The 27,777-nt window shown below is 43.1% G+C and overlaps 1 protein-coding gene across 1 annotated transcript; it reads right to left on the bottom strand.

The window, feature by feature from the left end:
- Positions 1 to 263: 263 nt before the first annotated feature.
- LOC147630727 (uncharacterized) lies at positions 264 to 21,401 on the bottom strand. Its single transcript, XM_086810698.1, has 8 exons — positions 21,171 to 21,401; positions 3,927 to 4,176; positions 3,360 to 3,806; positions 3,111 to 3,206; positions 1,830 to 1,937; positions 1,469 to 1,729; positions 578 to 720; positions 264 to 430 (listed from the first exon to the last, which is right to left on the bottom strand). The coding sequence occupies exons 1-7, from the start codon at positions 21,311 to 21,313 to the stop codon at positions 640 to 642; spliced, it is 1,386 nt and encodes a 461-aa protein (XP_086666824.1). The 5' UTR covers positions 21,314 to 21,401; the 3' UTR covers positions 264 to 430; positions 578 to 639.
- Between the last annotated feature and the right edge of the window lie 6,376 nt (positions 21,402 to 27,777).

Raw genomic sequence — 27,777 nt, 5'->3', positions numbered from 1 at the left:
ACAATTGTATGTGTACTTATCAACTTAAGGGAGTAAATGTCTAAGCTGACACTTGTATGTGTACTTATCCACTTAAGGGAGTAAATGTTAGGATTTTTCCTAGTCCTAAGTTATGGCAACACCTAGACGTTTTGGGCTTTGATTAGTTATATAGCATATATAGGAAGCCGTATTTTTTAGGAGTTCCATCTCTTTGCTTGTGTGCAAAAGGCCAAATTAAAAGCACCCATGTATAAGCAAGGGGAATATAACACCATCAGAGGAGCATTTAGAACAAAATAATGCTCTTATATAGAATGTAGAAGAAGGCATCAACATATAGCCCTTCTAGAATTTTCAAAGTTACACTTACTACCAATTTTAATTTTAAAAAAAACAGCATCTGTTCAACTTCACATTCTGCAGATATGGTCTTGTTCATAGCAGGCACCTGGAAGAGAGCCATTTTCACAGTAAGCATATCATGACAAAAAATTTAGTTAAAAAAATGCTTTAATAGTGAAAGGAAGAATGGAATGACCCTACACATGAAATAGAAGGGTAGCCCCTCACAAGAACTGGGCAAAAGGTCAAGCACCTTGAATGGGGTAAACTACATCATTCTGACAGCACGAAATCCTTTGAAGCTTTACTTTTGAGTTAGCTGCTTGGCCCGCTTACTCTTGCCATGCGATTTGTAAGCTCCACAAATGAAAGCCACAGCTGGTGCATCCGAACAATCTGTGTGACGAGTAAGCATTTAAGTTTTAGTACACAACCTTATTCCTCAGCTTTTTCCTCACCCCCACAGGAAAAACTAGTTGGCATTAAATGACGAGGTTAGATTTATGCTTGAAAGATAAGCAGGTCCTGAGAGTTATTAATTAATGATTCAGTGTAACAGACCTCACGTTTAGAACACTCTTACTTGGTGACAATATAAGAGAAACATAGCTCATGGGTCGAAGCTCTAAAAATCAGCAAACAACTTGAGCCATGGCTATGCTTAATCCTAACTGCTTCAGAGTGGACTAGTGATATGGATAATGGGACACCAGGGCTTCAACAACAAGCAGCTGAGCCCAACAACAAGCAGCTGAGCCCAGCATTGATCTAGCCTTAGACTCAAGGGTGCTCCCTTAGGCAGCTGTGACTTTTGCCACCTCCCCCATTAAGGTCAATGAACTAAGAAGTTATTGAGTTTTACTGTCCTAAGCCAGTTGAGAGATCTTTGTAAGGCATTAGATTCTAGAATAAGGTCTGTAATAACATACCTAATTGAGGTGGTAATAAAGTCTGGGTATACCATGCCTTGGTGGACACACAAGCTGAAAATATGATTCATTTGAAGCTAAAAGTCATTTGCACATTTATTTCTGAGCAAAATTCTTTGCTGGAAGCAGGCTATTTACAGCATTCCAAGTACAGAAAGAGAATGCAGCCTAATGGACCCCTCATTTGATGCAGCTTTGATAAATTGACATCTTACCTCTGAGTATGGTGTGAGTGTTTCAGAGCATAGGCTCTGAATTGGTGGCTTCAGAAGTGATGGCGGTAACACCTTACTCAGAAAAGCTGAAGCAAGGTTTCCAAAGAAGAAGAAGGGAAGCAGCCAAGAGGCTTGAGGGAAGGCGTGTTCTGATAGATAGGCAGCTGCATGATCTTCCCTGACTTGCTGCTTCGAGTACTTCCCGAGAGCAAGAGGCATGTTCGACTCTTCAATCAGAGCCTGGGATAGAGCAAGTACATCCTGGGGAAAAACAGAGAGTCCACCATCATATAGATAGTTTGATAGGGCATCGATCTGCTAAACAAAAACAACAACAGGATGCATTACACTAATAAAATACCTGTAGTGAAGAATTACATCCTTGGCCAAGCGCGTTGGACATTGCATGAGCAGCATCACCAACCAAGACAGCCCTTCCTTTAGAATCAAAGAAGCGGCCACATTTCACCTATGACTCAGATCCAATTTAAAACATTGAATTTAGTACCACCACCACCTGAGGAAAGGCCCACAAAAACAAGGTTGTTTATAGTCTCTAGTCATACACTTAATTTTGCAGCGTTTTCCAGCCCATTTTTACCACTTTTCATTGCATAAATTGCCAATGATTTCTATTGCTCTATTTTGTCTTCAGATGCAACTCCAATGGCCAGTGCATGTTGTTTCAGGGAGGTACAATCCCATGGCTGCCCATGGGCCATATCAAACTACTCCCCTCTCTTTTTACTCTGTTGATCTTTTCTTCCTTCAACATGGGCCACACTGGGGCCATCCGGTCTTGCCCTATGTTGCCATAGCCCATAGCCATGTCCACACTGGAGGACCGATGCATGTGACATGCCCTCCTGGTTGTCTTTGCGCACGAATGCATTGTGCGGGGGGGGGGGGGGGGGGGGGCGGGGGGGAACAACAATGAACGGCACACAAGTGAGTAGGAACGAGGAATTGTACATGTCACAGAGCACAATGGCCTGGATGCCTCCCCCCCCTTTTACCACTTTTGTCTCGTTTTTAGAGCCCCATCTCTTGGCCTAACTATACACTTGTGTGGCAGTGATTTCCAGCATTTTTCTAGACCATTTGCACCACTTTTCTCACAGTGATACATTCCCTTCCTTAGCATGCAACACAGTTACACATGTGAAACTGTCCCAACTCACTGTTCACTATATGACCGTCAATCCTACCTTCAGCAGGGCTTACATTGGGGCCTTTTGCTCTCAACCTATGAAAGGGGAGGGACACAGTCACGAAGAGGATGTGATATCTCACATTACCTTATGGATGAAGAATCATCTGCTTCTATTTCTAATGTCTATAAATGAATCGTGAAACATGTGAGGTGATGAGAATACACATGAGCCTTTGTCCCTCTTTGGTTACACCTGTGTTAGTGACTATCATTTTGTGTTTTTACACATCTCCTCTCCCTCTCTGTGCTTGTTTCCATGTTTGTGTGCACACATGGCATGCCTGTGTGTGTGCGCTCACGCAAGCACATGTGCATGTGAACTTTGAAGGTATTTTGTAATTCATAAAGCTACTAAATTTCCAAACCCAGCCCTACATTGTCAGCCAAAGGAAGAAAGGCATCAAAGAAGGTAAAGATTTTGAACATCACCCTCATTGAGGAGGTCGGTCGCTGCTCAAGAAATGCTTCAGCAGCTTCTATGGAAACCTTCAGCGGAGGCATGTATTTTTCAATGAATGCTTTGAACTGCCATAAAAGGGAGGTTCAAAATAAGAAACTTCAAACCTGTTAAACATTATCCGACAGAACCCAAACTACAAGAGAGTATGATGATACCTCTGATACTATGATTATACCTCTGATACTGTGAAAGATTATGATGAAAGAGTATGCCTATACCTCTGATGCCGAGTTGATAGCTAGCAAATCTTGAGGCTGGGATTCTGGTGTCCACTCTATAAGCACTGACATTCCATCATCGGGAGTCGGAAAGCATCCGTATCTTACAGTCGAACCATCCTTCTTGGAAAGAAGTGACACAAAGTTTGAGAAGGGCACCCAGCTTTCCTTCCTCTCGGCATCTTTCAATGATCGCCTAAAGGTGTGCACAGCGTTCGGGGCAAGTTCTGGCGGCCTTGCCACGTGAAGGACCTTGAAGGTGTACGGCATGTTTATCTGCTGATAATCGAAGTCCCTTTGCCGGATAAACTCTTCACGAACTGTGGATTGAACTCCATCTGCACCAATCAATAGATTATAAGGAAGTGGAGATTCATGGTGCCTCCCATCGAATGTCACTGTGTGGTTATTAAAGTTGGCTGACACACATCGTTCTTGGAAGTGTATCTGCAAAAACATGACTCATAAGAGATTTATGTTGAACTCTATTCATGAGAGGTTAAAAAGCATAACTCATGACAAGTATATGTCTTGGAAAAGGTAAAAGAAATTAAAATAGAAGTGCACCTCTACTTCGTCCTTTGAATACCGGTTCCTAAGCTCAGAGACAAGTATGGCAGCCAATGACCTCTGATTGATCAGGAGAGAAGGTTTGTCGGGATTTCGCTTCAAAGGAATACTTTTGGAACCTGTGTGTACAACAAACTGGGATGTTGGAACTCCTCCTTGCTGCACTGCCTCCCACAACCCTTCCACTCGACTTATGGCATCACGGCCACGTGCACTGAGGCCAACACAATACTGGCGGCTTTTATACCTGCATCAAAATCAGCACCATATTTGACTGAATACCTTTAAGGTGGGTTTTACAGACAAACTTAAAAGTAAGCTCGCACGAGTGTTCATGAAGTGATTCTCTACCTATCACCCAATTGTTTGCACAAAGGGAAGGACTGGTGTGTGTTTGTGTGTGTGTGTGTGTGTGTGTGTGTGTGTGTGTGTGTGAGAGAGAGAGAGAGAGAGAGGTGATCCATTGTAGTGTGAGTATGTGTGTGCTTGCAACACGAGAACGAGCTCACGTCTGAGATCTGCCTGCGCAGCGCTGCCTGCTGCCTGCCACCCTCTGCTGCTTCTGCAGTGCCAGCCTCCTGTCATCCTTTGCTGTGTCTGCAGCGCTGGTTGCCTTATGTCGTCTGCTGCCTCTGCAGCATCTGCTGTCTTGCCTCCTGCCGCCTGCTGCTGCCTCTGCAGCCCTGCGTGCCAGCCACCTGTCGCCTGCTCCCTCTCCTGCTGCTCGTAAAACTTCCATTCATCTCTTTTGGATGCGACTGTGTGTGTGTGTGTGTGTGTGTGTGTGTGTGCGCACCCTTTCTCTGTCTCTCCTATTCCTCCTGTGTTAAATAATTTGCCTGCTTTTTTCTTGTTTTTTGCTTTGCTCCCCTCTCCTCTTGTCTGTGTGTCTGTGTCTCTCCTATTCCGCACTCCTATTCCGCATGTGTTAAATAATTTACCTGCTTTTTTCTTATTTTTTGCTTTGCTCCCCTCTCCTCTTGTCTGGGTGTCTGTCTTCTTGTCTTTCATGCCTCTTGTATCTTTTGCTTGTCTTTCTCCTCTCTTTTCCAATCTGTAGCTACTTACCATAGAATTGTTTGTTAATCCCAAACGCAGACAATTGCATTTTGATTCGCAACCTTTCCATTGTGACAATCCCAAACTACAACAATTTTGTGACACTCTCGAGGAAGGCTTTGCAGACATCCGTCAAGCATGGGATGCGCATGTGCCGGATTTCCGTTTGAAAATCCCTGGTCATGTACTCTTCTACCGTGTTACAAGACTATCTCAAAAAGCGGTAATCCTTTTTTCCCCCTAGTAAAATGCCTGATGCAGCAGATATGGGCCAATGGATAAAAGCCATACTTGGTGGATGTTTTGTGGAAGGGGTTTACTCTGCAGTAAGAGGTTTCTATGAGGTCATTCTCCCTGAATCCAAGCATAAACAAATGCTGTTGGAAAAGTCGCCCTTGTTCTTTGGACAGCAAATGGTGCATGTGTACCCTTGGTCGCCCACCAAGGACTATTAGAATTTTATCAAACACTAGTGCCCTGCATGGGTTGAAGTGGTGGATCTCCCAATTTATATGCGCCCTGCATTGCCTGTTCTGGCTGAATCACTGGGTAAGGTTGTATGCCCTCCTAGATCTTCTCTCCTATTCCTCCTGTGTTAAATAATTTGCCTGCTTTTTTCTTGTTTTTTGCTTTGCTCCCCTCTCCTCTTGTCTGTGTGTCTGTGTCTCTCCTATTCCGCACTCCTATTCCGCATGTGTTAAATAATTTACCTGCTTTTTTCTTAATTTTTGCTTTGCTCCTCTCTCCTCTTGTCTGGGTGTCTGTCTTCTTGTCTTTCGTGCCTCTTGTATCTTTTGCTTGTCTTTCTCCTCTCTTTTCCAATCTGTAGCTACTTACCATAGAATTGTTTGTTAATCCCAAACGCAGACAATTGCATTTTGATTCGCAACCTTTCCATTGTGACAATCCCAAACTACAACAATTTTGTGACACTCTCGAGGAAGGCTTTGCAGACATCCGTCAAGCATGGGATGCGCATGTGCCGGATTTCCGTTTGAAAATCCCTGGTCATGTACTCTTCTACCGCGTTACAAGACTATCTCAAAAAGCGGTAATCCTTTTTTCCCCCTAGTAAAATGCCTGATGCAGCAGATATGGGCCAATGGATAAAAGCCATACTTGGTGGATGTTTTGTGGAAGGGGTTTACTCTGCAGTAAGAGGTTTCTATGAGGTCATTCTCCCTGAATCCAAGCATAAACAAATGCTGTTGGAAAAGTCGCCCTTGTTCTTTGGACAGCAAATGGTGCATGTGTACCCTTGGTCGCCCACCAAGGACTATTAGAATTTTATCAAACACTGGTGCCCTGCATGGGTTGAAGTGGTGGATCTCCCAATTTATATGCGCCCTGCATTGCCTGTTCTGGATGAATCACTGGTTAAGGTTGTATGCCCTCCTAGATCTTCTAGCAATGTCGGCAGATTCTGTATCCTTTAGAATACAGACAAACAAACCCCTGATAGGGTTGCAACGGATATTGAAATGCAAGGGATTTCGACACAAGAAGTTTTCTTTAAACTTAAATGGAAAAATTTTGCAGATTCTTGCTTTACTTGTAAAAAGTTTGGACATATGCAATCAGAATGTCCTTCGCTTTTATTGCGGCCGCCTGTTGTTGCAGCCATGCCCCTATGCCATCTGTACAAACTCAAAAGGGGAAGAATGTAAATCATTCACAACATGCAGGTCTGGATAAAGGAAAAGTAAAAGTTGCCTCGACAGGCTCTCGTATGAAGAATGTGAAAGATAAAGACAAACCTGACTCTAATACATGGCAGACTCTCAGAAAAACAATATCTTCTAGACAGAGACCCCTAGTCTCTCGTAACTGGATAGAGGGAGCTTTTACAGCTTTACGTTCTTCATCTTCCCATCTATAATGGACTTCGCATCCTTCACATTCTTGACGTAATTGGGGTTTGTGTTCGTCCAAGGCAGCCTCTTGTGCTTCTCGATCTTAAAGGTACTGCTCCTCTAAAATCATATTTTCTCGCTAGTACCATTCTACTATATAATCCATGTTTCCCACTTGGCACCTCTAAGAAAAACTCAAATCTTGCTATCTACTACCTAGACCTAGACTTACCTAGACTCTCCCTAACTTATATGGATGAAAACTTAAGTGACATGCATGCATGACTCCCTAGAAAAGACCTATGCTCTGATACCAATGAAGCATGCTACATAGAAGTGTGCTGATATGTGCTGTGATTTGCACTAATTGATGTAGAAACTGAAATTCACCTAATCTATTACATATATTAACTGAATGAATGTATATTTACAACGATTGATTATCTATGGCAAACCATTGTTGTTGCCAGTGCTCAGAACCAAGGAAGAGATCTTCCATGCAGATGAGTTTGTTCGAGACTTGGATACAACTTTTGCACAGGTTCGAAAGGCTATTGAGACATCTCAAGTAAAGCAAAAGCGAAAGAAAGAGAAAACACAAGTTGTAGGCCCAAGTACAAACTGTAGAAGGCTGTGAGCACTTGATTATTGCTGAAAATGAGCACAAGGGAAGCCCGTAGGTTCTTACAAGCATAAGAGACTGTTGCTACAGCCAATGACCTCCAATAGATATGCAAGAATGAGATGGAATATGAGGGGAAGGGTGTGCACCCTTATATACCCCTCCTATGAGCTGGTCAGCCAGCTGTAGCAGGCCAACAGCTATCATGTAGCATAAAAATGCTATAAAAAACCTAAAAATGGTAGAAAAATCCTTAATAATATCTGCTAAAATATGCTAATGCAGGGTCTCATAAAATGACTAGTACAAGCATGGAAAGGTGTATGTGGACCCTGTGGAGATAATATATATTCCAACACCTCCTCTTCAGCGCAAAAGGGATGGTCCAATACCAGCACGCTGAAATAACACCTCCAAAGTAGCTATCGGAAGTGGTTTGGTGAAGACATCAGCCACATTGTCCTTGGTAGAACAGTAGGCCAACCGAAGAAGTCCCAGCTCGATCCAATCGCGTACAAAATGATAATGCATCTCAATATGCATGTATCGTCCCCGTATCACAGGATTCAGAGCTAGAGCAATAGCACTCTGAGAATCCGAGAAGATGGTAGCTGGGGAAGTGTCGGCACAACACAAATGCTCCAGAATCTGATGAATCCAAAGTGCCTTAGTTGCGTTTTCTGCATCAGAAGCTTGGGACTGTTGCGTTTTTGTTGTTGGAGGTTGAGGCCCTCTTCTAGGTGTTGAGGACAAGGTACTTGAGAGATTTGCTTTCTCTATTTCTGTTTCCCACTCTCCCTCCCTTTCTTTTTTCCCTCCTCTTGCTGTGCACAGCTTGAGAGGAGGCTATTTGCTGTTTTTTTATAGCCCTCTTGCTTCAGAGAAGGTTTCTTGTTAGAGGACATGGCTTTAGGAGATTTCTCTACTGCTACTCCTTCTCTAGTTGATACTCTGGTACCTTCACAGCCCGGATCTCTTGCTCCCACTCCCCAAGTGGTTCCTCAACTTCCTCTTCCCAATCTTTCTTCTATGAGTTTCTCTCATCCAATTCTTTCAATTGCTCCTGCTCCCACCTCCCACCCATATACCATCCTACATTTCTCCCCAAGTCGGTGACTCCATGAAGCTTATAGTAACCATCGTACTTGGTCTTTCTTCACTTAGTTATTGCTAGAAGGAGCTGGTGTGTGGATGTCCATCTCCACACCTCACTTGGTGGACCTTGCTTTGAGAAGCATATTGGATGCTCAGGCCCGTCTTATCATCATCCATTGCATGACTCCGTCTATACTGGCACAATTTGTCTCTACCCGGAGTAATGCTCATCAGATGTGGACGGAGATCTAGAGGAGGTATGGGAGAGTTTCGACAATGAGGATTGCCAAACTGGAGTCAGATCTAGAGAAGATTACAATCAATGAGTCAGATAACATCATTGAGAAGATTGGAGAATTCACCCGTATCAAGCTGCAACTTGAGGAGTACAGGAGCACAATCAACAATCCAATCCATAAGCTTCTTGGAAAATTGCATGCTTCCTTTGATTCTTTTAGGGAACATATTTACTTCCATGATTCTCTCCCCCCCTTTTTGAGGAAGTCGTGAGATATCTCCACGACAAGTGCATTTTTGCGGAAAAGGGAAGTCGGAGTTTGCTTTTGTTGCCTTTGAATAGGGCAAAGGCAAGGGGGAAAAGGGAACTCCAACAACGACAACAACAAAACAAAAGACAAAGGCAAGGGTAAATAGGATTCAAAGGAGTTCAAGGACAAAAGCAGTGAATGTGATTACTGTAGCAGGACAGGTCATACTGAGGCTCGCTGCTTTGCTCGTTGTGATGACTCTAGAGCAGCCAACGCCAAGTATAAAGCCAAGGATGCTTCTAAAGCATCTGACAAGGACAACACTAAAGATAAGGGCAAGGACAAAGTTTCAGAGAAGGGATCTGCCAAAGTTGCATACATGGCAGTCACAGATTCATCCACTTCTTCACAAGATTCACTCCTAGTGATCACAGAGATGACTTCTCCACCCATAAGAGGTCAGTGACACACGTGAAGTGGTGGAATGGGTTGGTGATAGTGGTGCTTCTACCCACATGAGCAATCAAGCCTATACATTGGAGGACTACCAGACTCTCTCTTCTTCAGTTCGCATCGGCGACAACACTTTGCTTCCTGTTACCGGTGTTGGTATTCCTCTGCCACTTTACATGATGTTTTATATGTACCACGGATTTCCAAAAATCTGTTTTCAGTATACAAAGCTTCTTAGAAGGGACTTGGTGTGTACTTTGATGATGAGGTCATTGAAGTGATCGACAGGAAGACTCCCTCGGTTGTCGCCAATGGAGTCCGTGATGGGGGTCTCTACAAGATCACCTGTGTGGAAATATACGCAACATGGTATTTTTACCCAATCCAAAAGGGGTCTTTTTTCTGGAATTTCTTTGTCTTGCTGCTGGCCAACTGCTTTGCCTGGCCGACCAGCAGCCCATAAACATATATATAAGCCCTACATAATTCAGCAGATTGAACAACACAAAAAAGGAGATAATCTGCTGCTGCCGGTGCTTCACCAATCAGGCTGTCGGTGCTTCACCAATCAGGCTGTCCACTCTGCTGCTGCCAGTGCCTGCTACACATCATAACTTTCAGCAGTCTGTGTTTTTTCTCCAGTAACACTGACTCGTCATCGTTTTGCTGCTGCTGCTGCTACCCTGTACCTACAGCAGCCATCGTTTTCCTTCTTTACATCTGCAGCACAGTATACAGAAGCTCACAACTTCCCTCCCTGTACCTGCAGCAGATCACATCTTTAGGACAGCAGCCCTCTCTGCTACAACACATCTTTGGGACAGCAGCCCTCTCTTCTCTTCATTCGACATCGGGACGGCAGCCCTCTTTGCTCATTCGACACCGATCGTGGTTCAGCTCCGACCTTGTCTTTGGTTCTTCGACAATCTTCTACTCAGAGTCTCCTCACTTCAAAGGGCTTCTTGTACTGGATTTCATTCATCATTATACATACACTCACTCATCTATTACATGCTGTATTGATTTGCTTTGATCTCTCGTATATCTGGTCCTTTCGTCCTTTTGCCCTCACATGGTATCAGAGCTATCGTGAGCAAAGGAATTGAAGACCTTGAGAGCACACAGCATGGATCGTCTACCCACGATTCCGGAGGACCAGCCTTTCTTACCAAATGTTGATTCCCTTATTGAGATATAGACCACACGGAGGATGGGACTTCCTACTCATTAGAGAGCCCCGTTCGAGGTCTTTCATTGGGAGACGACCAGCCCATTTACACTTACTCACCCTCTACACCCTTGGCATCTCGTCTCTCTTCTCTGAGCTTATCAGACTTCACTTCCAGAGGGGGATACATGCCTATAACCAGTGTGCCAGTACTGGACCCAGGTATCTAGCCTCATCTGGAGACCCTGCCCAGAAGGATGATATTTGTCGTACGCCGTGACCCCATTGTACATCCTCAGTCCAGGATAAGTCAGGCACAAGCTACGTAGGTCATTCCTCAACCTTAGTAAGTCAGTTAGTTAGTCAAGTCCCTTAACCCACTTGGAGAGAATCATTCATGCATGTAGAGTCAGTAGAAGCCTTAGGGTTTGCATCAGAAAGCACTCTGCATCCTGCATAATATGCATTTATATGCCTGTGCATCATTTAGAACATCCCAGAAGCCTTAGGGAATTTACTAGGATTTATCTGGTATTTTTTCCATATTTTATAGTATTTATTTAGCAGTTATTGTCATTTATAAATATAAACTTTATTAAATGACCAGCCAACTTGACCAACCTCCAGTTAGTATAAATAGGCTTGCATAGGGCTTAGTTTCTCATTCAGTCTTCAGTGTGCTAAGAGCTTTCCTCCTCAGCCCTAGGAGTTCCCTTGCCTTCAGCACTAGACTAGTCTCATCCAGCCCGCGGGCTTCGAAACCATTGGAGTTGATTCACACTGACTTGTGTGGACCTTAGCAGACACCATCTTTGCGAGGATCTCTCTACTTTATGCTGCTTGTTGATGTTGTACCAGATTCACGTGGGTCTACTTTCTTTCCCAGAAGGACCAAGCTTTTGCACGGTTCAACGATTAGCACGTGATGGTGGAGAAAGAGTTTGGATTTCAGGTCAAGACTCTCAGGGCTGATAACGGAGGTGAATTCTTCTTGACTGTATTTCTCAGATTTTGTGCAGATCATGGCATCAAAAGGGAACTGGCCAATACAGGATCGCCTTCGAAGAATGGAGTTGTCGAACGCAAGAACAAGACTGTGGTGGAGATGGTGAGGACCATGCTGGAGCATCGTGATCTTCCTCGTCCACTTTGGGGAGAGGCTGTGGCAACGGCTGTCCATACCCTCAACCAATCTCCGACGGCTTCAGTACCCCATATGACTCCATCTGAGGCATACTTTGGCAGGAAACCTGATGTCTCGCACTTCCGTGTCTTTGGGAGTGACGCATATGTACATATTCCGAAGAAGCAGAGGGGGAAGCTTGACTCCAAGTCCCGCAAGCTTGTATTTGTGGGGTATAATTCTCTTTCCAAGGGATACAGATTGTATGATCTAGACAGGAACGAGATTGTTGTCAGCCGGGATGTGGTCTTTGACGAGCATGTTCCAGTATCCACTGTCGAGGAGCCGCCACTTCTTGGAGATCCAGAGGAGTCTGATGATGATTCCCAGACCATCATTCCAGTTGATCAACCTTAGTCAGTACAGGAGGTTGAGCCCGCAGCTGGAGTAGAGCCCCTGCGACCACAGGAGGCTCCACGATCTGTTCGAGTACCTAGGTGGTTGTTAGACACCCTAAGGGTGTCAGGTGTCATGGAGTTACCCTCCGAGTGGACCACAGAGGACGGCCCTCAAAGATCACACAGAGTCCGAGATAAAAGCAATACAGCGGAGCTTCTTCAGGTGAACTATGCTTTGATGTCTCGTATTATGGGGGACAAGGAGCGCACTTCTGTCAAAGAAGCCCTTTCACAGGATACTTGGAGGAAAGCCATGCAGGTGGAACTTGATGCCATCGAGAAGAACAACACTTGGGAGTTGGTTCCAAGGCCGTCGAAGCGGTCAGTCATTGGTGTCAAATGGGTCTTTAAGACCAAATATGCGTCTGATGGGTCGGTGGACAAACACAGCCAGACTTGTGGCTAAAGGTTATGCTCAGCGGCCAGGCATCGACTACGAGGATACCTTTGCACCGACAGCACGGATGTCCACGATTCGGACCGTTCTTGCCCTTGCTTCTTCTCAGAGGTGGCCCGTGTATCAAATGGATGTAAAATCTGCGTTTCTTAATGGTGACCTGCAGGAGGAGGTGTATGTTGAGCAGCCTCCAGGCTTTATTGTTCCAGGATCTAAAGGGATGGTTTACAGGTTACGTAAGGCCTTGTATGGTCTTAAGCAGGCTCCTAGGGCTTCAAATCAGAAGATTGATTCCTTCTTTGTTCGGACTGGATTTCAGAGATCGGTTGCAGATCCAAACCTGTATCTCTTTCAGGAACGCGGCATGGTCACGATTATCATCCTTTATGTGGATTATCTCATTCTCACTGGCGGTCATGTGGAGCACATTGGAGTGACGAAGGCTACCTTGTCAAAGGAGTTTGAGATGACTGACTTAGGCTTACTCCACTTCTTTTTGGGATTGGAGATCTGGCAGACCCAGAGGGGGTTTTTCGTCTCTCAGTAGCGGTATATTCATGAGTTGCTTGAGGCCTTTGGGATGGAGAACTGCAAGCCTATTACTTCGCCGATAGACCCAAACACAAAGTTAACCGTTACTGATCCTTGTGAGCTAGTTGATGCCTCGCAGTACCGAAAGTCGATTGGTTCATTGATCTGGTTGCTGAACACCAGATTGGACTTGAGCTTCTTCGTGGGGCTGTTGAGCTCTTTCATGCAGACGCCATTGAAGTCTCATTGGGACGTAGGATTGCGGATCTTGCGATATCTGCAGAGTACGAAGGATCTAGGACACTTTTACACAGGAGGGGATGGAGTCAGGCTCCAAGGTTGGAGTGACTCAGATTGGGGAGGAGATCCAGACACGAGGAGATCTACTTCAGGATACAGTTTTACCCTCGGCTCAGGAGCAGTTTCCTGGAGCAGCAAGAGGCAGCCAACTATTGCCCTCTCTTCGACAGAGGCAGAGTACCGGGCTGCTTGTGGTGCTGCTTGTGAGGTTGTGTGGCTGCGGAGGCTGCGAGGCGAGATTGGGTTTCCACAGAAGGAGCCCACAGTCATCCAGTGCGATAACCAGAGTTGTATAGCTATTGCTTGGAACCCGGTCTTCCATGCCCGGACCAAGCACATAGAGATACAGTATCACTTTGTACGTGAGGATCTTGGCTGGTGACATCTTGCTACTTTATTGTTCGATGGAGGACAATGCGGCGGACCTCTTCACGAAGCTCTACCTCAGGCTACGCTCAGGTGGCACTCCAGCTCCCTTGGGTTGATTTCACAGCCAGGAGCTGAGAGGGGGTGTTAGAAGTCATCTCCTGTCTATTTTTATACACCAGGGCCTCTGTTGTGGGTGTGCCCGCCCTGTATAGGTGTTTTATCATTTTTCCTCACTCCCCGTATTTTTTCCCTATTTTTTCCCATTTTTTGGTGGTGTGGATGGATGCCAGATGTTGGCAAGAGCTTCTGGTGGTTGGCCGACTGTCCATTCAGCAGTCGTGTGGCTGGCCGACTGCCTATTCAGCAAGCGTGGAGTTTTCTTCTACTGGCCGACTTGCTTTATGCAGTCGCGGAGCTTTCTACTGCTGGCCGACTGCTTCATGCAGTCGTGGAGAGCCACTAGCGCTGGCCGACTGCATGCATGGGGCATATAAATAGGCCCCATGCCCCCCACCACTTATTCATTCAGTTATTTGCGGGATCTTGTGTATAGAGAAGAGTTTAGGCCCCATGCCCCCCACCACTTATTCATTCAGTTATTTGCAGGATCTTGTGTATAGAGAAGAGTTTACACACCTTTTTCTCTGTGTCTCTTGTGCTGTCTATTTTCTGCATTCTACTTGCTCTTGTCAACCCAAGTTTGGTTATCATTTCTGCTGCATATTCTGACACCATCAAGCTCCAGTACATTCCTACGGTGGAAAACCATGCTAACATCCTTACAAAGTCTGTCAATTGGCCCATCCTCAAGCGTCTTCGGCGAGCGGATCGGCATCGGTCCTCCACCATCACCCTTAGCACCTTGAGAGGGGGGCCATCCTCTCCATTCAGATTATTTATCATTGTTGTAACAGGCGCATGAATCAGTGAAAACCCCATGAGGGTACGGCTCATGTGAAAACCCACTGTATTGCATTTACCATCTTGCATACTCTTTGCATAGCATTGTTAAAAAAACCCTACCCTAACATGTCGTGGGAAGTTGCCTATCCGTCGAGCTCGAGCATGGCTCAAGAGCTCCATCGTAGCCGCTCGTCACCGCCGTCCTCCCGCACTCGTTCACACCGAGGCGGTTGCTCTAATCCTACGGGTGATGCAAGATCTCTCGCGAAGATCGTGTGGGATCTCCGTGAAAGAGGATCGCGTTGGTTAGCCTAATCACTCAAGAAACAGAGAGGAAGCACGAGGGAAGCAAGAGGGAACAAGTGATTAGCACTTCACCCAAACTCTAACCCGAAGCACACCACACATGCTAGATTAGAGTTGCAAGAGAGGAGAACACGCCACTTCTATTGCACAAATGGGAGAATGAGTTACAAACAAGAGAAATTAGTTCCAAGCCTTTTCCCACTAGGCCGCTCGGGAGTAAGTGACCCGAGGCGCTTAAAACATAGTTACAAGGCGTTTCTCTATGGTTTGGACAACTGACCAAGATTCATGTATGTGAAAACCTCTTGCATTGTGGCATTGATCCAATATCCGCCTAAACTCAAAAGACTCTACACATGTCGAAGAGCACATGATCTACACCCGCAACAACCAACCCAAAACCAAAAACTTGTTCATGTTCCTCTTCACCCACTTACCATCCTCCTCATCTTCTCTCATGGTCCCCTTTTGGCTTGAGAGGGGGTGTGTGGAAATATACCCAATATAGTATGCTAGGGATACAGTTTTATTTCTCCGGATTGATAATGGTGGCGAGTTTGTACAGTTTGATGATTTCCTTGCGTCGAAGGGCATTCACCGGTCTATTGAGAGGAATCACAGAGATGTCTTTGGTGCCACGGCCTTTCCATTGTTGTGTGATTGGTGTGAAATGGATTTTCAGTCAAGTTTCATGCAGATGGTACTTTGGACAAGTACAAAGCCCGCCTTGTTGCTCGAGGATCTGCGTAGAAGGCAGGTGAAGACTTTGATGAGACATTTGCTCCTACAGCTAGGTATACCACCATCAGGATTGTTTTGGCTCTGGCTGCACATTTCAGACGGCCCGTGTTCCAGATGGATGTAAAATCTGCCTTTCTGAATGGAGATTTAGAGGAGTAGTTTATGTTTAGCAGCCTCCTGGTTTTGTGATTCAGGGACAGGAGACACGTGTATCTTCTGAAGAAGGCTCTCTATGGTCTCAATTAGGCACCCTGTGCCTGGTATCAGAAGATTGATGCCTTCTTGTTATCTCTTGGATTTGAGGTCATATGCTCTATGTGCTTCTTTATGATGGGGATATTTGTGTCATTGTTTTGTATATTGATGATCTCATCCTTTCTGGCTCAGATACTGAGTTGGTGTTACGACCCTGTGTTTTCCTCTGGACAGTATGCAGGTGTGCACGGGGACATGGTGGACAGTGTGAATGGCATCAGGTTGGAGTCAAAAAGGGAGCCCATGTGTGGACAACCCCAAGTGTGAAGGGGGACAAAGATTTAAAAACCTTTAAAATCTTTACAATGCCTTTTATGGAGGGATCGTGGCCCATATGCTATTATGGGGGGGCCACGTGTATGCTTTTTGGAGAAAAGAGGAGATGCTGGCGGGCTGCGCTGGAATATACACTGCCTGAATATCACACACACGCATGCTTTTTGGGGAGAGAAGACTGGCAGGCTGCTGCGCTACAGAAAGCACAGGCGCAGACTGAACCTTTCTCTCTCGTGGCTTTTGGAAGGAGGTTGTCTGGCTGCTGCGCAATAGTACACACAGGCGCCTATTGAATCTCTCTTTCCCCTTTGCTTTTGGCAAGAAGCTGGCTGGCTGCGCTGCTGTCCATACAGGCAGAGCTGGACACAAAGGCGTGGACTGTAGGAGGGAGTGCAGGGCTAGACAGCAAGTTTACCCACAAGTTTTCTCTCTCTCTCTCTCACGTTGAATCAGGTGCTGGACTGCAGGCATATGTGTACGGACAGGTACAGCTGGTACAGGCGGCTGCTGTACGACAGCTGATACAGGAGACAGCTACACACTATTTGGTACGGGTGGTTGCTGGTGTCGACCTGTTCGGATAGGTGGTTGCAGGCATGTGCTTTTTGGAAGACGCCGTGTTTTTGCAGAAAGGAGGGGCTGGTTTTTCATGAACATAGACATCATGTCGATGGCGTTCAACTGATGGAACTTTCAGCTTCTCTTTGCTTTGGGTTCGGGACTGTTTTGGGACAGTTTATGGGCTGTTTTTGTTTGGCTGCAAATTCAGCTATGTACTTGAGTTTTTGGCTGCAAGTACAGGTCACTTGGTAATGTTTCTTGGCATGGGAGTGATGCCAGCTCGCATGGCTGGTGACTAGATGTATGCTGTTGTTGGCACTGTTGTTGAATGGTGCCATGAATGTTTTTGTATGGAAACAGGACAGTAGTTTCAAAGGGAAACAGGCCTAAGGGTTTCATGTGGAAACAAGTCGTAGGTTTTCCGAGGAAACATGTTTTTGGGTTTCTCCAGGAGATAGGTCACATGCAGGCAGAAGGTACAGGAATGGACACATGTTTGGTACAGCCTTGCTACTGATTGGGCAGGGGACAGGGAATCCATGACAGAGATGGATAGTACCCTTGGAAGGTAGAGAGGGTTGGTACACGTGTGTCGACTGTATGGTATGCTGTGCTGTGATGCTCTTTTGAGAGACAGTTTGGGAGTCTGTGTTGTGATGCAGTAGCACTGGATGTGTCAGGGTGTGATGCTGTTCATAGTGTGAGAGGCTATGGATGGTTGTGGCAGCCTTGATCATGGGAGAAAGCTTCTGTATGCAGACTCAACATGAGAGAGTCTTTCGATGTGAACAATGGCTGGATTTGTTTGTGGATGCCGAGTGGACAAGAAGCCAGATGCAGGTTCTTTGAAGGCTTCAAGGGTTCTACTGTGACGGCTGAGTTCCCAGCCTTATATTGTAATCAAAGCTCTTTTAATCAATTAAAGAAATACCGCAAGGGGCGCCGCTGCGATTTGGGGCCAATCAGTGTCCGTGTATTGTTTGCAGGAGCACTCTAGCTCCCTCTGTTTGTTTTCCTTTTCTAGGTCCTCAATGGCGTTGAAGTGTTTTATGTGCGAGTGTTTGTTTCACCGCCCGTCTCAAGGCCGGTTTCAGTTGGTCACACAGGTTTAGTCCAAGCTTTCAGAGACATTGGAGATGACTGATCTTGGCCTTCTTCATTATTTTCTTGGGCTGGAGGTTTGGCAGAAAGATGGTTGTATCTTGATTTCTCAGAAGAAGTATGTGAAGAAGCTGCTCTCATTTTATGGGTTGTTAGACTGTACACCTCTCGTCCCATGGATCCCACTGCCAAGTTATCCAAGGAGGATGATACACCCTTGATGGATTCCACAGAGTATTGGCAGATTGTTGGCTCGTTGCTTTACCTTGCCAACACCCGTCCAGATATCTCCTATGCTATGAGTTTTCTCAGTCAGTTCTCATCAGTCGCTCGAAGGTCTCATTGGCATGCAGCCTTGAGAGTTCTTCGTTGTCTTCGAGGTACTTCAGATTATGGCATCATCTATTCTAGTAGTGCTGCTTTGGTTGGTTGCACAGATTCTGATTGGACAGGCTGCATTGATACTCGGAGGTCTACATCTGGATTCTGGATATTGCTTCATGCTTGGTATTGGATTGGTTTCTTGGAAGTCTCAAAAGCAGAGGACTGTTTCTGCTTCTTCCATCGAGGTTGAGTACGAATCCTACCTTCTCTCCTCCGCACTCTTGAGGAAGCAAAACACATGTTGTAGGCCAAATTACAAACTGTAGAAGGCTGTGAACAGTTGATTATTGCTGAAAATGAGCATGAGGGAAGCCCGTAGGTGCTTACAAGCATAAGAGACTGTTGCTACAGCCAATGCCCTCAGCAGATATGCAAGAATGAGATGGAATATGAGGGGAAGGGTGTGCACCCTTATATTTCCCTCCTATGAGCTGGTCAGCCAACTGTAGAGCAGGCCGACAACTATCATGTAGCATAAAAATGCTATAAAAAACCTAAAAATGGTAGAAAAATCCTAAATAATATCTACTAAAATATGATAATGCAAGGTCTCATAAAATGACCAATACAAGCATGAAAAGGTGTATGCAGACCCTGTGGAGATGATATATATTCCAACAAAAAGAAAGCTGCAGATAAGCATAGAAGGAAGGTCTCATTTGAAGAAGGAAATTGGGTCTTGCTGAGATTTGAGAAAGCAAGACTTAGAAAGTCTAAAGCCAAGGAGCACAAGGACCCAAAGCTTGCTCCTAGGTATTATGAACCTTTTCTGATTACAAAGAAGATCAACGATGTATGTTATCAGTTGGACCTTCCAAATCATTAGAGAATACATAATGCCTTCCATGTCAGTTTATTGAAACCATATACGGGACCTCCCCCAAAGGAGCCAGTATTGGAGGATCCACCAGAGGTGGAAGAGCAAGAAGAGATATTGCAACCAAAACATATTGTGTTTCATTCTATGAGAAAAAAAGGAAAGACAGTGGTTAGAAAGTTCCTCTTGAAATTTAAGAATTATTCGCCATTGGATGCGAAATGGATGCCAAAGGAGTACTTCAAGGATAATCCAGAGATACTTTGAGCTTATTAAGAAGCAATTGGTCCAGATGTATTTGAAGTACAGACATAGACGTCTTGAGAACAAGACAGATTCAAGAGGGAGGGATTGTACCTCTAGCCCTCTTCATTGTATATATATTCGGGAATATAATTGATCATTATTCTGCTTATGTAAAGGTTAATTGGACATGCTCTAGTTTGGATCGGTTGCATACTAGATGACCCAAGGAGCAAGATCTGTATTTGGGTGGCAACAATGCCAGATGACCCATTGGGCGGCATTTGTGCCAGATGCCTTGGATTTCATAGTCAGGCGGTCAATGCGACCAGATAGCCCAAATGACTATTGACAAACAGTCGAGCGATCATAAACACATGCCAAATGCTTCCTCTAGCATTCTAGCATTAAAAAAGTCCTTTAAATGGAAAACAAAGGTTCCAAGTAACCAGATGACCTTGATAATTGACTGAGCGGTTTCCTTCGGGAGCCAAATAGCTCAGAAGCAGTTTCCGATGAGACCACACTGGACAATAACGTACCTGTCTGTTGCCCATATTGTGTCTAGTTTTTGCAGGAGGTAAGTATATCTAACACATGTAACAAGCCATGAAGAAAAACCATCAAGAATAAAGCCATTGGTCAAAGATAAGGCATTGAGATGTTGCCAGATGAGCAGATAACATCAAGAACAAAGCCATTGGTCAAAGATAAGGCATTGAGATGTTGCCAGATGAGCAGATAACATCACAGATGGGGATGACCAGATGCACAAGCTCACCACATGGGGCTAGTACTTGGAACATATGGATATGCTTGGTACACTTGTATTCCAGAGTTGACGACAACTACGATATAAGAGGGAGGGAATGTAACTATTTGGCCTTCCTAGCTCTATCCACATCATGGAACCTTTGCCTGGACACTGTACTAGTGAAAGAAGGCATGGAGACAAGGACCATAAGATTTGCACATGAAAAAGCGCCAATTTTTGTCAAAAAGCAGAGAGAGAAAAGCAAAAAGTCAAACTATGTTGACCATGAGCCAAGAACACCATTGGCAAGAGGGGATTGAGCAGGACAAAAAAGCAAAAAGCTGCTTTTTCAAAAAGCAGCTCTAGGATCAAAAAGTAAGGTCCTAAAGCCAGAAAAAGCAGAGCACAAAGAACTTTAAAAAAGCTAGCCTTATTTGAGTAATATTTTATTGTATAAAGTGAAAAAGACAAAAAAGCAAAGTAAAAAGAAAAACTAAAAGCATGGATAGCTTTCTGACAAAAAGCAAGGATCTAAAACTAGCATGAAGCTCTTCACCATCATCATCAAAACCGTGGAGCTCATGATCGTTGAAGTGTGAAGTTCATCATCATCGAAACTTGGTGCTCATCATCATCTCCCTACTGCTGGTAAGTACTATAATTATTCGTTTTTCCTTTTACAATACTTCTTGAATCTGGCTATCAAACTCACAAATCCCTTCCATGACCGCAATCCCTCTTTTCTTACTAAAACCTGATAATTTAGAAAGCATGCATAACCTGCTGTGTACATCATTCAGGCAGGTCGCTGCATATGGTTGATGGCCATGCGAGAACTTATACAATCTATGCACACTAGCAATCCACAGAGAGGTGGCTCATATCACCGAGCCCATCAATTTGAACCCCTCTCTCTCTCTCTCTCTCAAAAATCTCCATGGCGGGCCTTTTGAGAAAAGTGGGCACATGGGAAGAGTGACTTACATGGGGAGGGGGGTACAGGGATCCGAGCGCGACTCGAAGACACGGACAGGAAGGAGGTCTGGTCGGGGCTGTGCGAGGATGAGGTGAGCTAGCAGCAGGCCTGCTGGGCCGCCACCCACTATCACCACACCCCCGTCTGCCATGGAAATCTCCTAAAAGGCTTATGCTTAACCTACTTTCTCACTTATCACCTGCATTGCTCGTTCCATTTCATGTGGCTGCATATGGTTCATAGCAAATGAATTTATACAAACAATAAATACTCCTAACTAAGGTTAAGAACCTTTTAAAATAATAGTTCTATCCATTTCCTTTTTTTTTTAACATCTCTATCTCCATATTATCTTAAGGAAGAGTTTCACAAACCTTCCACGTGGCAAGAATTTGGAGGTTTGGGAAAAGAGGAGGTTTGGGTAGAATTTGATTTTGAAAGCCTCAAAAGACGTGCGATGCACGCATTCCCAACTAGTAATTATAATTATAAGCCATATACAAATGTGCAAGCAAGGTCCTCTTTTTACAACCGTCACTCCCATCCTATTTCCAATCACTATTCAGAAGATTACAAATTTGATCCCACCTCTTCTCCTCCCAAACAAGAGATGAGTGTTTCCAAGAGATATGATAACCTTGCCAACCACAAGCAAGGACTCAGTAGTACATCTTTTGGGAGTCTGTTCCTCCATATAATCTTTCTTGGTCCAGATCTTCATATCAGCTCTCATGTCAATAGTATTCTCTATCAAAGCCAAATAAGTATAAACGGGCTGCTTCTCCTTCAAATACCATCTTCTAGTTTTAGGTCCAAACTTTGGCCAACTTTCCTTCTATACTACCTCACCACTTGGTTAGCATTTTGTGATTATTAAACTAAATAAAAAAATATTTTAGGCTCGTAAATGTTCCTTCTTTGAAATTCTCTCTCATACCCTATATCTTCCCTCCCTTTTCTTCCCTCTGCCTTGTGTGTTATATTTGGCTATGGTGTTGTGCGTTGTGGTGAAGGCATAACCAACAAAAAGCACAAGGATTTTAGTTACTTGCACAGTAATCTACAAATTGTAAATTTTGTGTTTCATCATGCTCTTATATTTTATGAACGAATTTTAAATTTTTTATCAAATTATGATCTAACTCGGCTTTTCGCTTATTATTGGTTAAGATTCATGCACGGCAATGCTCGTGTGCATTTTGTTATTGAACTTATCAATTCGTACTTATGCACTTTCAAAATCAAGTCATTTTGTTATTGAACTTATCAATTCATACTTATGCACTTTCAAAATCAAGTCATTTGTAAATTGTATTTATGTACTTTCATGATTAAATCATTATAAAAAAGAACTTTTGTGCTCAATTCATGCTCCTAAATGTAATTATGCATCTAATTTTGTATCCTAGATTTTATCGAGGAAAACTAACTTCACATAGGTTGTAGGCAAGGAGGCAAATAACGCCATTGATAAGAGCACCCCATCATCATGGAATTTTTCGTGTGAGCAAGAGGGAGAGGGCTATTTCTACACGTGTTGTTTCTGTGTGCATTGCCATGTATGGTAGCCCACAAGCACTCCCTACCTCTCCCATGGGGTGGGAGATGAGAAGGAGCTCAAGGGGACTTTTGGTAAAGGGACCTATCTTATGACATTGATATGTAGAGAAAGGCTTTGCATGACGAGGATCTATTTCAAGAATATTTATTTTGTCACTTGAATTTATTTTTTATATTAATGAAAGAGCGAACATTTTATTAAAAAAAGATTTTCACAACAAAGCAAATGAACTTTAAAAGTTTTATCAACCAATCAAATAGACACAAGTATGGCATTGTGCATTAATCGAGTACAATTTAAAAAATTATCAATATAAATTATGAAAGTGTGAGTGTTAGAAATGGTATACATTGGACCAATTCCCCAATAGCAGTTATATAGAAAAAATGCAAGCGTTGATTACAAATATGGTATACATATTGGAGCAATTCCCCAATAGTAGTTATATATAGAAAAAATGCAAGCCTTGGATGAGGAAAGTACTCACTAAAAAGCTCATCGTTTTACTGATACCCTTGGTCAAGAACCGGTTGTTAGACATCAAAATGCAAGCCTTGGATGAGGAAAGTTGATTACAAATATGGTATACATATTGGAGCAATTCCCCAATAGAAGTTATATATAGAAAAAATGTAAGCCTTGGATGAGGAAAGTGCTCAATAAAAATCTCATTGTTTTACTGACACCCTTGGTCAAGAACTGGTTGCTAGACATCAAGTGCAATGGGCTAAAGAATGTGCAAAGGCTTCCAAAGCACCTTAGTAATCGACAATAGGCATAAGTTCCTAAAGAAATCAAGTAATCGTTTCATTACCCCAAGACTTCATGGATAAACAAATAAAGTTTATTGCTTCTAGTAGGGTCATTCTATTTTACATAGGCAAGGTCCTGGGAAGAGGTGATCTCGTTTTGCTTGGCTTGAGAAGGAAATTTTCCCACCTAGAGCTACGACCCAAGTTTTCTATATGGGCAAGGGCTTCTACAATGTGCTCTCATCTATGGTTCCTAGAATCTCTACCAAGGCCCCTCTATTTTTTGCCCAAATTTTTGTGCATATGCTCAGATGGTACCCTCTCTTTGATATCAATGAGAGTTTTATGAACGTATGTCCTATGCAGGTTCAAATTCTTAGACTTGCCTCCCTGGCTATGGCCAACGTGCTAGGAGATCTTTGCCACAAACAACTTGGTGAGACCTTGTATAGTCCTTTTAATCCTTCCATGGGAAGAGCATCCAGTAAGGTGTGCATCACCTAAAACACCTTTTGAGAGACACCTAGATCAATTCTAGTAAACCTTGGTTCCTCGAGGATTAAATAATCACAACTTTCCTTTAGTACCTTTGCAAGTGCTTTGCTTTTAGTGTGGTCACTTTGGCCATTTCACTAAATAGTATCTTGTTAGAGGAAAATGATTTTTAAAAATTGATTTCCTTATTTCTACATAAAAAGACTCGGTAATAAAGGGGGATAAGGCTCTTGAGTAGGATAAGGAACAAGCTAGGGTGGGGAAATAGTTTGAAACCAAAGAGTTGAGAGAGTAAGCAGAGTAGAAACCCCGTAAATGATAACTCTTCTGAGAAGGAGGGCTTTCCCTCTTCTGCATTCCCAACTCCATGAGCTAGTGAAGAGGTGAAAAGGAAAAATGTTCTTAAAGAAAATGATAGGTGGATGAAGAAAACAAGTGGAAAATATGATGGGAAACTTCAGGTACGGGTACAAGGAGTGAACCCTCTCTTTTTCCCCTTGTGTAATCAAAGAACTCCCTTAAGGTTTCTTTTGTGGTCTAATGATATGAGGAGAGTGGATCCTCTTCAATCCAAGATTTGGAATACCAAGTGCAACTAGATAAATCTTTTAGAAAGAAGGATGATGATGATGATGATGAAATGGTCCCTAAAACTATCCTCTAAAGGGGGCACTTTGTCTCCTCAATGAATGATATATCATGGAATGTGAATGGATTAAGGATAGATCTAAGTGGAATGTGAATGATATATATTACAAATCAACTCCAAATACATCATAGTATAGATCATGAAAGCTCAAATTATCACAAAAATACTTGGCTAAGAATATGCCACCCATGTGGCCTCAAAAGTGTCCACGTCTCTCCAGGTCCATCCTCACCTTTTAGCTCATGAGAGCTCACACTACTGCATAAACACTTGGCTAAAAACAAACCACCACCCATGTGTCCCCCAAAAGTGTCCACATCTCTCTAACTTCATCCGCATCTTTTAGAATTCTTCTAGACTCTACCCTTTTTCCCTTTACAAATGAGCATATATATCAACCTTTGAACTATGAACCATCCAAATAATAATCATCTTTTTGAATTCTTCTATAGCCTTTTACTCTTTACAAATGAGCATATATATCAACCTTTGAACTATGAAGCATCCAAATAATAATCATCTTTTTGAATTCTTCTATAGCCTTTTACTCTTTACAAATGAGCATATATATCAACCTTTGAACTATGAACCATCCAAATAATAATCATCAACTAATGAGCTATGCTCCCACTCAATCAAACATATTGTGCCATCATTCTCAACAAGATGAAAGGGAGTGGTCATATATGATGGGAGATAATTTACTGATTAATGGGTCTAATTATCTTGGGAAGAACCAACTCCAACAACCACATGTGAGCATGAAGGAATACTTCTCAATAGAGAGATTTCATGCTGACATGTGGTTGTTGGAGTTGGTTCTTCCCAAGATAATTACCAAGGATTAAACCTCTTGGGTGGAGAGAGTCATTAATGCAAATGAGTGTTTGCTTTGGAAATGATGAGGAAAGAGGATACCCCAGGATGATACCCTAAGATGGGGTGATGGCCTTTTAATTGAGTTTTTCATTGAATTTTTTGATCTCCTCAAGGATTATGTGACTTACATTGTCAACATAGTTTTGAGGGTTGGACTCTTGGAAAATAAAATCAAATAAGGATTGATTAAACTCATTCCTAAACAAGTAGCAGTAGCATGTGACTAGCTCTCTCATTGGAGACCTTTCACCATACTTCCTATGATCTACAAAATTATAGACAAGGTAATAGATCAATTTTTTATAACATCTATACTCTGTGTTTTTAGGGAAAGTATTGGCTATCAGTACCAAACGAGAAATGTAATAATGTTTTAGTTGGACCTAGAAAATTCATATGATATTATTCATTGGTCTTGTTTTTGTAGGGTCCTATGCAAAATGGGTTTTGGTCAATAGAGATAACTTCAATAATCTATGTGTTGAGAGCGGTGGGGATGAGTCTAGCCTCTTGTTGAATGGCTGGGCGGTGGGATGATATGTCACACAAGGTTTCCCTTGGCTCCCCTTCTATTTGATGTTACTACTCACCCAATTATACTTGCTCTAGATGTGGTAGCTATAGACAAATCATTAGCTTGAAGCTTATAGACTTTTCTAAGATTTTGATCCAATGTTTTGTAGATGACTCCATTCTTTTTTTGAAGGATGATTATGAAAATGTTAGAAGGTCTCTAACTGTCATTTAGATTTTTGCTACAGCTTCTGGGTCTAAATGCAATCTTCTTAAATCTAGGATCATCAACCTTCCTAAAGATGAAACTTAATAGATGGGGATGTTGAGAATGTGTTTAGGCATTTGGGATGGCCATGGGAGTTGATCTAGTGTCTAGCAACAGCTTGTTAATTAGGCGTGATAGAGAGGATTACACTCAAATTTTAAAAATGGAATTTTGTGCTCCTTCTCTTTCATGTAAGGACTATTATCATTAATTATATCTCTACTCTCTTGTGTACAGATATATTGTATTTTTTGGATTTCACGAAGTGCCACAGGTTGAAGATTTTATTCCCTATTAAAGCCTTCCTTTGGAGAAGTAGAATTCATTAGAAACCTCTACACTAGGCTACCTGGGATAGGGTATGCCAACCTAAGAAGAATACATAGATTCATTTAAAGCTAGGTTGGCTACTCATTAGTTTGAAAGGTTTGCTAGGGATCTATAGCCTTGGTCCTTGATGCTTATACAGATAGTGAAGCATGTCCAAGTATTTTAAAAGACCACTTGGAAAGGCTTAAATTAGTTAGATTATTTTTTATCTTTGGCTCCACTAAGATTTAAAGGCACTCACTTCTGTAGCTTTTTGGTCAATTCTTGGAAAGAATATTTCCACCCAACTGAGTGGAATGGTTTAGTCAAAATCACAAGTAATGGATCTTCAAATGTGGTGGTCTCCATTTTTCTCCTCCTCTGGCAATTCTAGATTTACAAGGTGACAAAATACTAAATAATATAAGGATTAGACTCATCTTAAGGATGTCTAGGATGGTCTCCTCTTCTATGATGGAGAGAGGTGGCTCACATAAAAGTAATGTTTAATGTGGGTTTTGTTGATTTGAACTCCTTTCAAAACTATGACGGGAAAAAGGATGCAAAATAAGCCAAAAGGCTTTCTCCTTTCAGAACTATGATAGGAAAAAGGATGCAAAAATAAGCCAAATGGCTTTCTCCTTTCAGAACTATGATGGGAGAGAGGATGCTCATGTAATAATTTCTTGGCTTAGCTAGCTAGATGATTGCTTCTCATGAGAGAAATTTTCTAAGAGAAATAAAATAAAGTGTGCAAGAAACCACTTATGGAGGCCCTGTCACTTTGATGGTGGAATGTCGTTAAGCAAGGCATGCATAAAATAAAGTGTGCAAGAAACCACTTATGGAGGCCCTGTCACTTTGATGGTGGAATGTCGTTAAGCAAGGCATGCATAATCCTAAGACTTGGAAAGAATTCTAGAAGCTAGCTAATAAAAATGTATTGCCTTTATGCAACAATGGGATACCTTGCATGAAGTAGAGAAAGAGAACATGTCTACTTATGTATATAAGTTTTGACAATCATTGCTTCAAGTCCAAGTTGTTGAAAAGGTTAGAGGGAGAGATTGAGCCTATTGTTAGAACTTATGTGAACATGTTCGATCCTCGATCTCTTAGTTCAACAATATTCTTAGTTTTATAAAAATAAAATCCGCGAGGTTAGTTCATACAAGAAAAGGTGTGAGCC

The sequence above is a fragment of the Cibotium barometz genome, chromosome 16 (assembly GCF_041138505.1).
Source record: "Cibotium barometz isolate CiBa-2024 chromosome 16, ASM4113850v1, whole genome shotgun sequence".
NCBI classification, from domain to species: domain Eukaryota; kingdom Viridiplantae; phylum Streptophyta; class Polypodiopsida; order Cyatheales; family Cibotiaceae; genus Cibotium; species Cibotium barometz.
The sequence above is the reverse complement of the archived record's forward strand: the minus strand, read 5'-3'. Positions and strand labels throughout refer to the sequence as shown.

Bases quoted from the DNA above. Each gene is read 5' to 3' on its own strand.
- LOC147630727 (XM_086810698.1), bottom strand. From the start codon at position 21,313: ATGGCAGACGGGGGTGTGGTGATAGTGGGTGGCGGCCCAGCAGGCCTG. The intron at 3,207-3,359 runs GTATAGGCATAC...CTTTTATGGCAG, and splicing joins CTATCAACTCGGCATCAGAG to TTCAAAGCATTCATTGAAAA. The intron at 1,730-1,829 runs GTATTTTATTAG...GTTTTTCCCCAG, and splicing joins GATGTAATTCTTCACTACAG to GATGTACTTGCTCTATCCCA.